Here is a 17,884-nt window from a genome sequence, read left to right as displayed (position 1 = left end):
TCACACATTTGGCAGTGCAACTATAGTGCGGTACTGGCAAGGGCTGACTGGATGTTTCATTTGAAGGCAAGTGACAGCTTCTGTTTAGATCATTTACAAACAGGACTGAAAGAATGGTGCTAATACCCAAGTAAAACCAAAGAAGAAACTCTAGGAAAAACCATGTATCAAGAGGTAATCAAAACACCAGTTTCAGTCCATGCAGTTTGGTGAAAACCCTTAAACTGAGGTTGTGAACAACGTGGGCAAATGTGGGGCAGATTCTGCAGGGCGAGGGGCACATGCAGCATCAGCTTCGCACAAATTTTAAAGAACAAGCTACCTACCTTCAGTAATGCCCTTTTGGAAAAGAATAGCTAGCTGCAGATTCCTCACCTCTAATATATTCCCTAGGCGTCAGTCTGGATTCAGAAACAAATGTTTAAAACAGGGACTTTGCAGGCTAATGCAGTTGTAGCAGCTGTAACCCTGGCAGAATGTGCACGAAGGCCTTTGGGAGGCCTCTTTTTTAGTCAATGCATAACAGATCTTAATGCAGAGCACAATCCAGCAGGAGATGCTTCTCTTCTGCGCAACTCTGCCTTTTTCTTCGCACCAGCGTCTGCACCGATGCTGTTCTGCTCCAGAAAAGACTTGTGGATCCGATATAGGCCCACTTTCATATGCTGACATCAGTTGCTATCAAGACTGTTCCCGCCCCCCCAGACACGGAGATCCAAAAGCAAATTGGCATGTCCAAAGTGCAGATTCCTCGACGTGGGATCTTATTAATGGATAGAGTCAAATCAGGGAACAAGGAGGATTGGAGGGTTGGTGAGAAATCTACAGCTAGGCAGAGCCTCTACAAGAAAGAGCATTACCAACGTCTAGCCGCATATTTCTCATCTTTTGAATAGATATCAAACAGAACCTAAGTGGAGGTGGACTGTCCAGACAATAGTACTTCGAGAATGTATGGAAAGATGCCCATTTAGCTGTCTAGCAAATGTTTAAAACAGGGACTTTGCAGGCTAATGCAGTTGTAGCAGCTGTAACCCTGGCAGAATGTGCACGAAGGCCTTTGGGAGGCCTCTTTTTTAGTCAATGCATAACAGATCTTAATGCAGAGCACAATCCAGCAGGAGATGCTTCTCTTCTGCGCAACTCTGCCTTTTTTTTCGCACCAGCGAACCTCCAAAGAGCTGATCGTCCACTCAGTGGTCTTTGGTACAATCTATGTAGAAGCGCTGTGCTCTCACGGGGTCCAAGCGATGGAGTCTCTCCTCCTCCTTAGAGCTCTGGCAGGGTGATGGTTTGACCAACATGGAATGCTGTCACAACTTTAGCAGAAAGGATGCCTGGGTCTGCAGAAGGTGGTCTATGGCAGGTTGACTTGGAGGGCTGGAAGCTCGTTTATGCGGTGCGTCAATATTCTGGCAATAAAGAACACTTTCTTGAGAGCGAGAAGCCGCGAGGGACAGCTGCGAAGTAGCTCAAATGGAGTTTACATTGGAAAGGTGAAGACCAACTGTGGTATGATGAAAGGAGAGGGCGAAACAAATGTTGTAGCAGGAGACTTGAACAAAGGTGGCTCATCCAGCAATAGTAAAAAAGCTGAAAGGTACCCTTTAACTGTGCCCAGAGCAAGGCCTTGCCAGGCTAGGGGCAAATCAAACAATAAAAGGTCAGATAACTTCACCTGACAGGGCTCAATCTGCTGACCACAGCACCAACCCATAAATCTGTCCCAACAACAGGCACATGCAATTTTAGTCGAGGGACGCCTGTTTGCCCAGATGATATCAATCACCCCCGGAGAAAGGTCAAAGGTGTTCAGCTGTCAGCGTTTAATCTCCATGCATGAAAGTGTAGCTTGAGAAGGCCCGGGTGCAAAACCCTGCCATGCTGCTGTAACAGCAGGTCCTCCCTGAAGGGGCAGACTCATTGGAGGACAGATGCTCAAGCCCAGGAATTCTGGATACTATACTCTCTGAGCTCAACGCCAGGGCCTCTAGGAAAAGTTGAACCCAGTCGATCCTCAGCTTCTTGGGTCAGGATTGGTATGGGCAGAAAGGCATACAGGAATCCTGAGTTCCACTCAAAACGTGTCTCTGAGCGAGAGATACCGCTGAGATTCCAGTGTCCAGACGTGCTGATGTTGCGAGTTCTCACTGGTGGTGAACAGTTAGAGTCAGGGTTCTCCCCATTCATGGGAGACACCCTGCACCACCTCCGGTTGTAACTGTCACTAGTAATACACTAGCATGTATGGCTGAGCTCATCCAGCTTGGCACACATTGATCCTACCAGGTGGTTCGCCACCAGAGGAATTCCCTGGCAGTCCAGCCAGTTCCAGTGGCCTAAGTTCTCTTAGCCCCTGTTTGGTGCATTACCACATGGCATTGGTGTTGTCCGTGAGCACCTGCATCAGCTTCCCCTTGATGGATGGAAGGAAGGCTTTCAACGCTAAGCGGATAGCCCTTAGCTCCAGAAGGTTGATGTGGAGACAGGACTCTTCCGGTGACCAATGGTCTCTGATCTCCACCTCTCACAGATGACCACCCCAAGCCAGAAGCAACACATCAGTCACCACTGTAAGCTGTGGATGGAGAAGGGAGAGGGCCTGCAGTTAACACAATCATGAAGCAATAACCACCACTGCAGGTCTTTTCTTGTCTCCTCTGAAATCTGAACATAGTCGGAGAGGTCTCCTTGATTTTGTGCTAAAGAGACTTCGGACCCCACTGCAGAGCCCGTATATGTCACCTGACATGCTCAACTAGCAGGATTTAAGAGGCCATCAGTTCCCACAGCCTCGGGTTGACCTCACTGAAATCTAGGCGCAAGACTGAAAGATCGAATCAGCCTCAATGTCCTGGACTGTCAATCCAGACTTAAAAGCACAAAACGGAAACATGTCCAGAATAGCTCAATTGAAGGGGAACATTTGAGAAGGAGTCAGAAGTGACTTCTGCATGCTGATAGTGAACCCCGAATATGACAAGAGGTCCACAATAGTGCGGAGGTGTTTGACTGCCTGTTGTCGAGGTAGAGAAAGACTAGTGCCCCTGACCTCTGAAGATATGCTGCCACAACTGACATCACTTTCGTGAACACCTGAGGGGCACACGTGAGACCGAAAGGGAGCACAGCAAACTGAAATTGCTCCTGGCCCCACCACAAACTGCAAATAAGACTGGTGGGCCAGCAGGACGGGTATACTGAAATAGGCATATTGCAGATCTAACGCTACCATCCAGTCTCCAGGGTCTAGGGCAGACAAGAGCCTGGCCAGTGTGAACATTCTGAATTTTTTCCTTCTGGAAGAAGGCGCTGGAAGGGAGAAGGTCTAAAATAGGGTGGAGGCCTTTGTCCTTTTTTGGGCACCACAAAGTAGTGCCAGTAACAACCACTACCTACTTCTGGCACCAGTGCCCTCTCGATAGCCATTTTGGCCACAAGGTCTTGTACTTCCTGCTGCAAAACATAAAGATTGTCTTCAGATTGTCATTGGGCGACGGTACAAAGTGTGGCAGTGCAGAAAGGAAGAGGAGAGCATTGCTCTTCCTAACAATTTGCAGGACTCACCTGTCTGATGTGATGGGCTGCCAGCCCAGCAAGAATCGTCAGATCCTGCCTTCCACCAGATGGCCATGTTCCACTAAGGGCATGCTAAAGGTGTTTTACAGATGGGGCTGCAGAGGGAGTAGTGGTCAATGGGCCACCCATTGACCGTGGTTGCAGGGTCAGTAGCCAACATGGCTGCGACCGTGAAACTGGTGTGCGCCATACTAGGGCTAGTGGTATGGGGGTACATCTGCAAAACCTCAAAAGTAGCGGCAGGGCTGATGTGGCTGGCAAGGTGGGACAGATAAGCCAAGGAAGTGTACTATGGCCCTGCTCTGCTTGAACTGCTTGAGAGCGGAGTCTGCCTTGTTCGCAAATATGCGAGAGCCATCGAATGGAATTAGCAATGGGGGACCAAGCCATGAGTCGTGAACTTGGCAGCATCTCGGTCATCCTGAATGGCCTGGGCAAGGTCAGATCGGAGATCTTCGAGGACACCTGGAAGGACTTGAGGACTAAGGAATAGCTTGTTTGCCAAAGGTTTCAATACATTTGGATTCTCTATTAGGAGTTTGGTTGGAAACATGTTGGGGTTAGTTTCGCTTGTGGACGCTTGCACCACCAAACTTAAGGGGGAAGGGTGCTGAGATACAAATGTGGGATTGCCTGGGGCAGGGCGATGGCACTGCGCAATTTGGAAGCTGACTGGTGGACCAGAACAAAATTCGGCCCATGCCCCTAATAAGGTGTCTGTTAGGGCCTCATTAAATTGCATAAGGTGCTCAGAAGATGTTTGAACTTCTATCAGCACATTATTGTTTACCTCCAAGGTAGGGGATTGGCATTCAAGATTTCAGTCACCCTACGCATTATCATGGTGAAGGAAAGGAACTCCTCTGGGGCTGATCACAGGGGTGAGAGACGGCCCACTTCAAGGGGATGTACTGAGACAACTAGCCTCATGTAAGTCATCATGCCAACTTTCATCTTGGTAGAGCGGAGTTAACTCATCACCTGCATCATAATCATTATCCGAGCCTTTACCGAACTGTTGTTGGGCATGGCGTTTGTGCCAGGTCAGATTGATAGAGTCGGGCAGTACTATAGGTAGCTCTTAGTCTAGCATCAATAGATTCGGTTCGGCGTCAAAGCCCCAAGGGCAGCCGTGGACTATGGGTCTCAGGCAGGAAATGGACTATAGCCAGAGGAAGGAAATGGACTATAGCCAGATGCGCCATAACGAGCTCGCAGGGTCTAACTGGCACCGAGGGTGAACCTGCCAATGGTACTCCAAGTGGAAGGGGTCGTGGCTCCTTCGCACTCAAAGGAGCGCCAAACAGAGGATTCTAACTGCTGGACCATGGCTGTGCTGAACGCTTCGATCTGTTGTGGAGTGGCAGATGGCCCCGGAAACTCCGGTGTGCCAGAACCATTTTTGGATCAACTCTGAAGTCAGCTGACTCCGGAAGCGGTACTGATATCCATGGCCTGCCACGGTGCCTGCTCATGCTAATGAGAGTGGCAAAAAGAGGCAGAGTCCTGGATTGATTTCTTATGTTTCTTTTTAGACTTACCAGATGATTTGGATCACAAAGCAGACAGACCTCACAAGTGGCTTTGATGGCTTCTGGAGCAGGAAAGGATCCTTGACTAAACCTTTGATTTGGACCGTGATTTACTACTGTCTTGGCGAGGAATCTTCTTATGCTTCGAAATATAAAATTTTGCTTTGCGTCACAGATGGCCTTGGGTTTATCTATGAGGAGTCACTGCAGGACTTGGATTCGTGACTTGACCCCATACAACACAAGCACACCTGGAGGGACTTTGCCACAGAAGTGCTTGCAACAGTGCCTGCAGAGCTTAAAACGTGTCTTTTTAAGAGGTGAAATCCCTTGCACACTATAGGAAATCTGGTGGAAAATTGAGGGAAAGTGTCACTGAGAGACAAGAGAGAGAGATCTATGTCTGGTGGCGCAGAAGGAAAGGAACAGATGTTAGCGTATGGTAGTGGTGCTAATACAGGCTCTGCAAGTCATTTCCCAGGCAAAACGGTACTGCTGAAAATTTTCTGCAACATTCTTACGCCGAGGGAATATTAAAAAAATGATAAATCTGTGGCTGGAACTCTTTATCAGAATTACCAATGTTTATAAGGAAAATCTAGTCTCTCACAAAGTGGCATATAGTCACCCTATACTGGGAAAAGTAGATAATAAATGTGACTAAGTAACTTCTACAGTCTGGTTGTGGACTACATACACCTTCCGCTTCTAGACCTTTCCAGTTTCTACTATAAACTCAACAGGATGGCTGAAGCTCCCAAGATCTGCCCCCTCTTTAAAGATTGCAAATTAAGTTGCAATTACAAAAAACTGCTGTAGCTTTTTCCCTTAAACGTACCCTCTTCAAGTTAGGAGGTCTGTCTGCAGGATCTTATATTCATGAATCAAATCCATGGTTAGCTGGATTTTAAAAAGTGAAACACCCTCTCCTTCCCCAAATCCGTTAAATCTTTGCATGAGAACTCTGTTTGCTAGAACATTCTTGTTTTCTATACATTAAATGCAGTGCCAGTTTGCAACTCTAAAAAAAATACAGCTGTATTTGACAAAGGTGTTCTTATAATTACCTCATATTTTTCCAGTTTCTTCAGAAGTCTAAAGCTTCGGCTGCTTTTGTTACTCTCAGATACGCTCAACATATGAGTAATAATCCGATTTCGGGTTTGATTAGCAATGTCAAGAGGGGTCTCTCCCTAGGAAAGTAGAGACAACACATGTTAAAATACAAAAATACAATTTGATTTTGTGTAAGCTTGAGGTATCATGCACCCGAATACAAAAATGCACGAAAGGTGGAAACCACAAGCAATGGCCGGCTCCAAGGACACAGAAACAGATTAGGAGAGCAGATGAGAGCACCCAGGTGAATTAAGTCTAACTATCTCACCAGTATCACAACTTCCTTTCATCTGCTGGTTACCTAGTGTTGCCAAACATGAATCCTGGTCTTACTATGCAACCAGTCCTCTCCAAACTGATGCAGTTGTAATCTTGCACACTTTAGCAATGTAATTTGCATATGCTGCATACTTGTGACCAGAAAGCTAGTGATCCAAAATAATTGAGTAGGGTGCACTTTGGAAGTACATGGAATATCAGTCATGCTAGTTAGTTGTATCCTGATCTGGCAAATTCATGTGAAAATGTGATACTGTTGATCCAGGAAGACTAAAGGACGCTTTTGGATGTGGGGACATGCCAGCTTCTATAAGTAAGAAATATGTTTTGGCCTAACCCGATATCCTGTGTACACCTGAGCTACCAAGTGGCCAAATGTAATTTGTAACACATCCAGTCCTAGCTTTTAGCCAATAGTATTTTGATTGCTGGGATGCTTGAGTCCACACATACTGTACAGCCTAATTAAAAGGCCTCTTAATTCTTATTGGACTTTTAAGATACTATTGCAATTAATGAGATTGGCAGGTACCCAGCTGAAATTTTTCAATGAAAGTCCATGGTAACTCAGAACTGGAAGTACAGATTAACCTGGAAATTCCCTATTTCCCTCAAGGTTCCACTCACAATAACCAGTAAAACTGCAATTTTAAAGATAACAGAATTAACTCTGACTGTGGAATTACTAGGTGCAGGCCTACGGCACTCATGAGGAAGCCCCTCAAATTTTAAAAACTTACTAGAAATGCCACAAGACAAGGTGTTGCTGTCTCAGACACCAAGCTGTGGCTACAGATGTCACACACGACATGGAGAAATCTGGCAGCTATTTCTGTAACATTACTTAACAGTGCTCTACAGTCACAAAAGGTCAATTTGCGAAATAATAGCGCAATGACTGGATGTAATGGGTGGGATCAAGGAACTCTCATATAATGCTTCAATGGGTAACCTTAAGAAAAGTCTCCAAACACATCTGAACCATATGTCTATTTATATAAAAAAATTCACCTTTCAGTCAAAACAAAAATAGCACACATGATAAACATGGCCCTGCAGAGAGCTGCAAACGTTATTCCAAACTATTCAGCATTTCTTGACTGCAGCTTGTCAGCCAGCTAGGCTGACAAATATTGAAGGACTCTGATTATTTCAATAACTTATTCACTCAAAAGACGAAAGACATCCAAATCACTTTACCTGTCTTTTAACAGTGGGGTACGGAAGAACCCACCAACTGACCCCAAACCACTGGATATTTATTAGACAATCAGGTTTACACTGGTCATCCAAAATAAAACATTCCTTGAGAACCAGACCTTCACTTTATATTAATATGGTCTTCAAACAAAACACTTGTCTAAGACTACTCTTGTAGCATTGCTGCAGGGTCAGCCCTTTACTGTCCGCTGTGTCTATATGTGGCCACTTACAAAGTGGACAATTCTACCCTCATGTTGGGTCACCTTGATATTCTAGCCTGGATGTCTGAGTCATCTCCCAGGTAAGTCCATTCTTTCTGCATGAGAGAGAGAAAAGAGGATGAATGTAAGAAGCTTGTTCTCATCTTTAGGACAGGTGGAATGTGGAGTCCCTTTCCAGGGATCCCCTTCTAGTTCTACTTTCAGCATATTCAGGAGACCCCCCTCAATCCCTCATTGATCTACTGATAGACCTTGCCTGGGAATAAAGATGTAGTTCTGCATTAGTATTAGAGCAGTGTAAAAAAGCACTTAAATCTATGTTCCTTGACAGAGTGGATGAATCTGAGGCCATACTTTTACATAAGTAATAAAGAGGTTCTGCTTCTAGTAGCACACAAAATTCTTGAAATAATAGCCTAGGTTGCGCAGTGCCTGACATTTCTTGGCCATGAAACTTGCTAGAAAAGCAAAGGCCTCAATGTGGACTCCACGGTGAAAGCAGTGGGGCCGGGAGCTCTTTTTCAGTTGCCTAAAGTCAGATTCAACCTCCAAATATCAACATTAAACAGCACAAGAGAATGTGAGATCTGTAGTTAATGCAAATCTAGTTAATTACACAAATGTACTAAAACGTTGACTTTCAGCCTATCAAAGTGAAAAACTATTCAGAATGTTGCATCTCATCTGATTGTTGACTGTTAAGTCTTATGGCTAAGAAGGAATGGCATCCATAAAGCTTTTACCTATAACTTAACAAAAAAATGCATTTCGACATTTGGGTTCCAGGGAACTTCATTTTAGAAATTCATTTCATAAACAGCTCTGTGGAATGAGCTTGTAACTAAGATTTATAGAAGCCTAAGCTTATTCACAGTAGACATAGGCTAAAAACTTTGTTTTTATCCAGTAACTCCCTGGACATTATTGCATTTAGGTTTAGTGTAGCCTTAATGAGGCTTGAAGTTTATAAACATTAGTTAATGTAGCTTGCGGTGTGCAGATTTTATATGATCAAATCAACTAATTTTGCAAAGTTGTTCCTGTCACAATTTTCTCATTCTTGTTGAAACATATCTTTCTAATTTTAAGTAAATACCTTGCACCCATGTTGCTCTTACTGTTAAAAACTATAGGAGTGAATCAACTGAAATAACAAAATTGAATTAAAAACTTTTAAACTTTCATTAACCCCTTAGCTGCTGGGCCGTTTCCCCCCCAGTGCTGAGCCCTTTTTTGGCTATTTGGGGTAGTTCGCGCTTAGGCCTTCATAACTTTTTGTGCACATAAGCTATCCATGACAAATTTGCGTCCTTTTTTTCCCCACATCCTATGGATTCTAATGGTACCCAGAGTTTGTGGTTTTCTCTGGAGGAGACCAAGAAATTAGCCAAAATACAGTGAAAATTTCGTTTTTTCCAAAAAAATGGGAAGAAAGGGCTGCCGAAGAAGGCTTGTGGTTTTTTCCCTGAAAATGCCATCAACAAAGGGTTTCTGGTGCTGAAATCACCATCTTTCCACCTTTCAGGAACGGGAAGACTTGAATCAGAAAAACACATTTTTCAACACAAATTTGGCATTTTACTGGGACATACCCCATTTTTACTATTTTTGGTGCTTTCAGCCTCCTTACAGTTAGTGACAGGAATGGGTGTGAAACCAATGCTGGATCCCGGAAAGCTAAACATTTCTGAAAACTAGACAAAATCCTGAATTCAGCAAGGGGTCATTTGTGTAGATCCTACAAGGTTTTCCTACAGAAAATAACAGCTGAAATAAAAAAATATTGAAATTGAGCTGACATCAACAGCCATTTTTCTTTCTGTTTTACTCTGTAACTTTTTCCTGCGATGTCAGATTTCTGAAAGCAATATACCGTTTTGTCTGCTGGACTCTTCTGGTTGCGGGGATATAAAGGGCTTGTAGGTTCATCAAGAACCCTAGGTACCCAGAGCCATTAAATGAGCTGCACCCTGCAGTTGGTTTTCATTCTAATTCATTTGCTGAAATATGAAGAGTGAAAAATAGGTATCAAGAAAACCTTTGCATTTCCAAAATGGGCTCAAGATAAGGTTTTGAGGAGCAGTGGTTATTTGCACATCTCTGAATTCCGGGGTGCCCATACTAGCATGTGAATTGCAGGGCATTTCTCAAATAGACGTCTTTTTTACACACTCTCTTATACTTGGAAGGATAAAATGTAGAGAAAGATAAGGGGCAATAACACTTGTTTTGCTATTCTATGTTCCCCCAAATCTCCCGATAAAAATGATACCTGACTTGTGTGGGTAGGCCTAGCGCCCGCGACAGGAAATGCCCCAAAACACAACGTGGACACATCCCTTTTTTTTGACAGAAAACAGAGCTGTTTTTTGGAAAGTGCCTACCTGTAGATTTTGGCCTCTTAGCTCAGCCGGCACATAGGGAAACCTACTAAACCTGTGCATTTTTGAAAACTAGAGACCTAGGGGAATCCAAGATGGGGTGACTTGTGGGGCTCTGACCAGGTTCTGTTACCCAGAATCCTTTGCAAACCTCAAAACGTGGCTAAAAAAACACATTTTCCTCACATTTCAGCGACAGAAAGTTCTGGAATCTGAGAGGAGCCACAAATTTCCTTCCACCCAGCGTTCCCCCAAGTCTCCCGATAAAAATGATACCTCACTTGTGTGGGTAGGCCTGGTTCCCGCGACAGGAATAGATCACACAACGGTCAATGTTGGTCCTTACATGAGGCAGCTGTTGACCCTGGGGTGATCCATTCCTGACGCAGGCACTAGGTGTAGGCACTCAAGTGGGGTAGTGTTTTTATCAGGACAGGTGAGGAGTCACTGGGTGGTAGGAATTTTGTGGATCCCAGCATATTCCTGTAGTTTGTGTGACAGAAATGCGAGAAATTGAGTTTTTATTCAACATTTCAGCTTTGCAGGGTATTCTGGGTAAGAAAACTTGGGGAATCCACACAAGTCACACCTCTGTGGACTCCCCCGAATGTCTAGTTTCCAGAAGTGTTTGGGTTTAGTGTGTTTCTCTATATGGCCGCCGAACCCAGGACCAAAAACACAGGTGCCTGCCTTACAAAACCAGTTTGTTTTGCCATAGATAATTTTGATGTCTCCACAATACGATTTGGGTGGTGGAATTTGGGGCTGAACTAAATTGGGGAGCTCCCAAGACAGCACTCTCTCTCTCTCTGCTTGCCGCCGCATTCACCTGCTCTCTGGGTTGGGCTAACCCTCGATTACCCAGTTGCCCAAACAGCTTGCGAAGGGACAGCAGGACTCTCCTCATCACCTCCCTCATAATGTACTGGAAGAGGAGTTATCGAATGGGACTCCTCCGACTGAAAAATCACTCCCAGAGTCTGCGCCATTGTCCTATCCCTCAGATGCTGTCTCAGTATCTGATGTCTCAGTCTCTGATCCTATGTCAGAGCTGTCCTCTATAACCTGAGTGCCGGCAGCAGTCATCCATCAAGATGCCATCTCTCCTATTGGCTAAACTGTTGCTCTAAAACACTAGTCTACGTAGACAGTCACAAAATCGATGGTGTGTGTGAGATACGTGCAACAGTAGAGGCCACCTTACCTGCGCTTCTTCCCTCAATCAGCACGTTCTTTCAAGACACTCAAAAAACACCTTGTCACATACCATTCATCACAGTCTTTAGCACCTCCTGCGCCCAGTCCAACAATCATTGTTGGTGCTCCCACTCCCTCCTCCTCGGATTCCCTCATTACCACCCAGCAAAAGTGCCCTTCATCTCTCCATAGCCGCCCTCCACCCCGCACATACATTTCATTGGTATTATAGCGCAGGTAATGGCTGACTTTACTAATGTACTCAGCTATTTACATAAAATACAGATTTGCTCTTTGCAGTAGGCATATAAACCTTCTGCGCTTCTTTATGGCACTAAAACTGCGACTAGACAAGTCTGACCCTTTTCCCCCCCCAGGGAAACCACACACATATTGACAAAAGTGATATATATATATGACAGCCAACCACCTGAAACTCAACGCAAGCAAAACCGAAATAATCCTCTTTGGCCCACACAAAAACACCTGGGACCCCTCATGGTGGACCACCACGCTAGGCTCTGCACCCACCCCCGCCAACCACGCACGCAACCTCGGCATCATCCTAGACTCCTCCCTCTCGATGACCCAACAAATCAACGCTCTCACCTCCTCATGCTTCAACACACTCCGTATACTGAAAAAAACATTCAAATGGATCCCCACAGAGACCGGAAAAACTGTCACTCACGCACTCATCAGCAGCAGACTTGATTACGGAAACGGCCTCTACGCCGGCACCACTCTTAAACTCAAGCGCAAACTACAGCGCATCCAGAACTCAGCAGCACGACTCATCCTCGACCTCCCCAGACACAAACATATCTCTCCACACCTCAAATCCCTCCACTGGCTCCCCATTGACAAAAGGATCACCTTCAAGATCCTCATCCTCGCACACAAATCACTCCACAACACAGGCCCTGCCTACCTCAACGAGTCACCTTCCACATCCCCACACGAAACCTCCGCTCAGCTGATCTCTCTCTCGCCTCTGTCCCCCGCATCAAACACACCACCACCGGGGGCAGATCCTTCTCCTACCTTGCACCCAAAACCTGGAACGCCCTCCCAACCCACCTTCGCAAGACCCAAAACCTACTTCTTTTCAGGAAGGGCCTCAAAACCTGGCTTTTCGAACAGTGATCCTCCCAGCCCCTTTTCCCCCCCGTCCTCCCTCCCCAGCGCCTTGAGACCCTCAAGGGTGAGTAGCGCTCTTTATAAATCTCTTTGATTGATTGATATATATATAGATCTATATATATATATATATATATATATAAAAAAAAAAAGTTTCCCCTGGGGAGGGGGGCACCTACCTTTTAAAAAAAAATAAAAATATGCGCCCGTTTTCCTCGTCTCTCAGCAGTAGGCTGGCACAGACCAGTCAGTCCTGCACTGAACAAATGGGTAAAATACAGGGGGCATCTCTAAGATGCCCTCTGTGTGCATTTTTTTATAAATCCAACACTGGCATCGGTGTGGGCTTATTATTCTGAGAAGTTTGATACCAAACTTCAAAGTATTCAGTGTAGCCATTATGGAGCTGTGGAGTTAGTTTTTGACAGACTCCCAGACCATATACTCTTATGGCTACCCTGCACTTACAATGTCTAAGGTTTTGCTTAGATACTGTAGGGGCATAGTGCTCATGCACCTATGCCCTCACCTGTGGTATAGTGCACCCTGCCTTAGGGCTGTAAGGCCTGCTAGAGGGGTGACTTACCTATGCCATAGGCAGTGTGAGGTTGGCATGGCACCCTGAGGGGAGTGCCATGTCGACTTAGTCATTTTCTCCCCCCCAGCACACACATGCTGGTAAGCAGTGTGTCTGTGCTGAGTGAAGGGTCCCCAGGGTGGCATAAGACATGCTGCAGCCCTTAGAGACCTTCCCTGGCATCAGGGCCCTTGGTACCAGGGGTACCAGTTACAAGGGACTTACCTGGGTGCCAGGGGTGTGCCAGTTGTGGAAACAATGGTACATTTTAGGTGAAGGAACACTGGTGCTGGGGCCTGGTTAGCAGGGTCCCAGCACACTTCTCAGTCAAGGCAGCATCAGTATCAGGCAAAAAGTGGGGGGTAACTGCAACCGAGAGCCATTTCCTTACAGCTGGGAATTATATTTAATCTCAAAGTTAACAGACATATATGAAAACTGAAAAGATGCACAATTTATTTGATAACATGACTGCATTAATTCTACTGATCACAGCATAGACTCAATAAAAATAGATCACCTTGTTGTTCTGAATTTCAAAACTGGAGCCAGCTTCCAAAAGAAGATCAACAGCATTCACATTTGCAGACAAAACTGCCCAATGCAAGGCGCTATTCCGATGTACTTTGTCTACAGCATTTAGAGATGGGTGGAACTTCAAGAGAAACCCAGTAGGCTCTGGCCTGGAAAAAAAGAACAAGTGGTTAGCAGATTAATCAATTTCTTGATGTGAGGAGTGTGCAACAAAAAGCATCCAACTACAGTACTAAAATATCAATAATAACATTTGATTTACACTGGAAAGGCATGCATTTATTCTATTTGGGCACCAATTTCCTGACATTAAAAACTATGGTGCATAGAAGAGATCTTTACCTGGGCTTCTGCTGGTTAGATTTTAGGCCAACACTAAAAACCAAGCTAGCACATTTCCAACAGTAGAAACCTCAATCTGCTATTTAGGTATTAGAATAGGGGAGTGTTTATATTCCTCCCAAGAAGCATCAGTTGGTTGCTTGAGCTCATTTAGTTTGCAGCTTATTCCATAAATTGTTCAATTGCACAAAAAGGAACTAACCTCAGATAAGATAGTGCATTGTGCAGAACTTTTATTTGGTGAATTAATGGACAGCAGGAGTCCAATCCACAGAAGGGTGGGGGGGGAGTTGGCGAGAGATCTGCGGTTAGATAAGAGTCTTTATGAGAAAAGGCGTTAAGAGGTAAATTACTTGTTGTTGTTATAGAAACTTTTAACCACAGATACATCAATCACCCTGTGAAAAGTTACCAAAGCAATAACTCCCCAGGTAGTGGGTCTGTGGAATGGCTCAAACCAGGAAATCCTGCAGGACAGATCAGGCAAGTGCTCACCCCGCCGGACCTGGATATCTAGGCAATAATGCTTTGTGTACATGTGGAGAGACGCCCACCTTGCACATGGGAAATGTCCAGAATTCGTACACCGCTTGGCAGCGCAGTAGTAGCAACCTTTGATCTGGTGGAGTGAGCGTGCAATCCTTCTGGTGGTTGTATCTTGGCTAGCTAATAGCAGCTCGATGCATAAAATAATCCATCTAGAGATGGTCCTCTTTTGCATCGCTTTGCCTTTCTTAAGCCCAGAGAAACTCAAGAAACGTTGGTCATCCTGTCAGTAATCTGTGGTTTGACAATGCAGAAGCTAAGCGCCCTCTTACGGTCAAGGAACTGAAACCATTATTCCTCCTTGGGGGGATGAAAGGGTGCATTGAAAGCTGGCAAGGTGAGGGATTGCCCTATGTGGAAGGCATTGACTACATTAAGCAGGAATGGGGCTTTTGTTCAGAGACCAATTTGTCCTGGAAGAAGGGTGCATTATGGTGGAACCACGGACAAAGCTTGGAGTTTGTTCACTCCTTTGGCCACTGTTATAATGATGAGGAACGATGTTTTAATGGTAAGTGGAGAGGAGAACTGTGCATGGGTTTGAAAGAAGTGTACATCATATAATTGAGAACCAAACTAAGGTTTAACTGCGGCATCACAAATGGTGCTGGAGGTAATACGTGCGTCAGCCCCTTAAAAAAATATATATATATATATATCACAACAGGTGATTTGAAAAGGGATGAATGGCCCGGTAGAAACAAAAGGGACTTGATGGGTAAGGGATAAACAACACATAAGAATATCCGATAACTGTGCAGTGCGAGGTAGGATGTGTTAAGAGGAACAGCAAGCAACAAATGTCTCCCACAAGGTCTTGCATAGACAGATTTCGTGAATTTAGTTGCCAAGATGACACCACCCACCTTGGCAGGAAGATTGAAAGCCATCATCTGTCGCCACTCAGTCTCCATGCATGGCGGTGTAGGTTGCACAGGCCAGGGTGCAAAACTCAGCCTTGCTGCTGCGACAGGTCCACCCAAAAGGGTAGCCAGATCGGAGGACAGATGTTCTTGGCAAGACGTCCAGAGTACTCCACTCTCCTCACCCAGTCCAGAGCTACTAGAATTAATTTTTCAAAACCCTGGGCAGGAGAGAGAAGGGTGGAAAGGCTATAGGACTCCCTACAACCCAGTGTAAGGGAGGGAAGAGTCTCTGAGAGTGGCCTGCCCTGGGAACTCCAACAGGAAAAAGTTTGGGCACCACCAGTTCTATTCGGTGTAGGAACAGAACAAGCCAGGGCACTCCTCATTGCAGGAGATGCCCTGTGCCACCTCTGAATGTAACTGCCATTCGTGATCCGCTAGCAAATGTCAGCTGAGTTTGTCCACCCTAGCTTTTAAACATTCTGCAAGGTGCTCTGCAGTTAGGAAAGTGCCCTGAACCATCAGCCACTTCCAGAGATGCAAGGTCTCCTGGGACAATATTTATTACCCAACACTGCCCTCTTTGTTGACGTAGCAACGTGGCAGTTGTGTTGCCTGTTAGAATCTGCTTCTGTTCCTCTTTGATGATTCGGGCGAACGCCTTCAGTGTCAAGTAAGTCACTCAGAACTTCAACAAGTTGATGGAGAGGCTTAAGCTGGAGACCAAATTCCTCTCCATCTCTCCCATGATCTCCCCAACCATGCAATAATGCATCCTTCACGACTGGCAGTCCATTGTGGGGGTAGGGACAAGGATCTGCGACTGCTCCATTTGCAGTTGAGCAGCCACCACTCCAGATCTTCCCCAGTCTCCTCCAGCACCTGAATTAAATTTGATAGGTTGTCTTGGTGTTTAGATCACTAAGGCTTTAGATCACACTGCAGAACCTTCGTGTGCCACTTGGTGTAGTCCATAAACAAAATGCAGGAGGACAAAAGGCCCAGATGCCTCAGAGTCACTCTCACTGAGTTCCAGGTCAAGGGTTAAAACACTGGGATCATAGCCTGAATGCCCTGGACTCGCTGAGGCAGAGGAATGGCTCTACAGAGAACATATTCAGGATGGCTCAGATGAAAAGGAGCCAAGTGTAACTTCAGCATATTGATAGAAAAGGCCAACGATGTCAATAAGATGGCTGTCATCTGAGGGGGGCATATTGCTGCTTTAGGCGAGTCCACCTTCAGAAACCAGTTGTTAAGGTATGGGAAGACTGGTATTCCCCACCTTCTCAGATGGGCTGACATCATCAACATGGTGAACACCCGAGATGCACATGAATCGCAGATAATGCCCGTGGAACTGCAGGGCAGGGATGTTAAAGCATGTGTCCTGCAAGTCCAGTGGTTCTATCCTGTCTCCTGGATCCAGGGCAGACAGAACTTAGGCTAGGTTTAGCACTCTGAACCTGTCCTTTGGTGGAAGAAGTTGAGAGGTTGAAGGTCCAAGATAGGGCAAAGTCCTCCACCCTTCTTCGCACAGCAAAAAAACAGGAGGCGCAACCAGTCACAATTTCCGATGCTGGCACCCTCTCTATTGCTCCCTCGGCTCAGACAGCTTGAGCTTTTCTGCAGAGTATGTACATGTGGTCCTCCGGGAGGTGTTGTGGTGTGGGAAGTATGTCCAGGGATCGGAGAAGGGTTAGGAGTATTCTTGGTCTATTATTTGGAGCACCCACTGGTGTGCTGTAATGCTCTGCCACCTGGTAAGGTAAAAGGTGACTCGACCTCCCACTGAGCCATTATGTGCCATCAAGTACAAATTAAAGTGGTTTTGCACCGGTTTCAGGAGTGCAGGTTGGGGTTTGGGTATGGAGGCCCATGGAGGCCTGGATGCAGCCTGCTCCCCTGCCCCAGCCTCGAAAGAACTGTGAGGCCTGTTGCTGCTTGGGCAATAACTATTGTTGCCTTTGCTGGAAATAGCAACAATTTCTCTTAAGGGGTGATGTTGTGGTGAGAACTGTCAAGCAGGCTCAGCTAGGCCTAAATTGCAAGCAATAGCCTTGATCTCTCTAAATCTCTCCAAGGTGAAGTCAGCCTTTTCTTCAAATAGCCTAGAGCCGTCAAAGGGTATCCCCTTTAGGGCAGTGATCTTCAAACCTTTTAATGCTGTGCCCCCCACCAAATAGAGAAACAAATCATCTGCCCCCCCCCTCCACTTTTTTTCACAATTGTTTTATTAAATTGGCAATGTTTAAATATGCCTAGGCTTATTTAAACATTGAAGTTAAGTTCTGTTACTGTCTTAAAAATGCAATGAAATACATGATGCCAAACATACTAATCTGGTCAGGCAGGCATTACTAGAGTG

General features: G+C 45.5%; 1 protein-coding gene across 1 annotated transcript in view; it reads right to left on the bottom strand.

The window, feature by feature from the left end:
• ZDHHC13 (zinc finger DHHC-type palmitoyltransferase 13) overlaps nt 1-17,884 on the bottom strand; it is a 239,586-nt gene that overhangs the window by 110,660 nt on the left and 111,042 nt on the right. The window contains exons 7-8 of the mRNA XM_069221911.1: nt 13,749-13,911; nt 6,179-6,304 (exon numbers count right to left, since the gene is read on the bottom strand). Coding sequence (XP_069078012.1) covers nt 6,179-6,304; nt 13,749-13,911 — 289 coding nt within the window. The remainder of the gene's footprint in view (nt 1-6,178; nt 6,305-13,748; nt 13,912-17,884) is intronic.

The sequence above is a fragment of the Pleurodeles waltl genome, chromosome 3_1, assembly GCF_031143425.1.
Source record: "Pleurodeles waltl isolate 20211129_DDA chromosome 3_1, aPleWal1.hap1.20221129, whole genome shotgun sequence".
Taxonomy (NCBI): Eukaryota; Metazoa; Chordata; class Amphibia; order Caudata; family Salamandridae; genus Pleurodeles; species Pleurodeles waltl.
The sequence above is the reverse complement of the archived record's forward strand: the minus strand, read 5'-3'. Positions and strand labels throughout refer to the sequence as shown.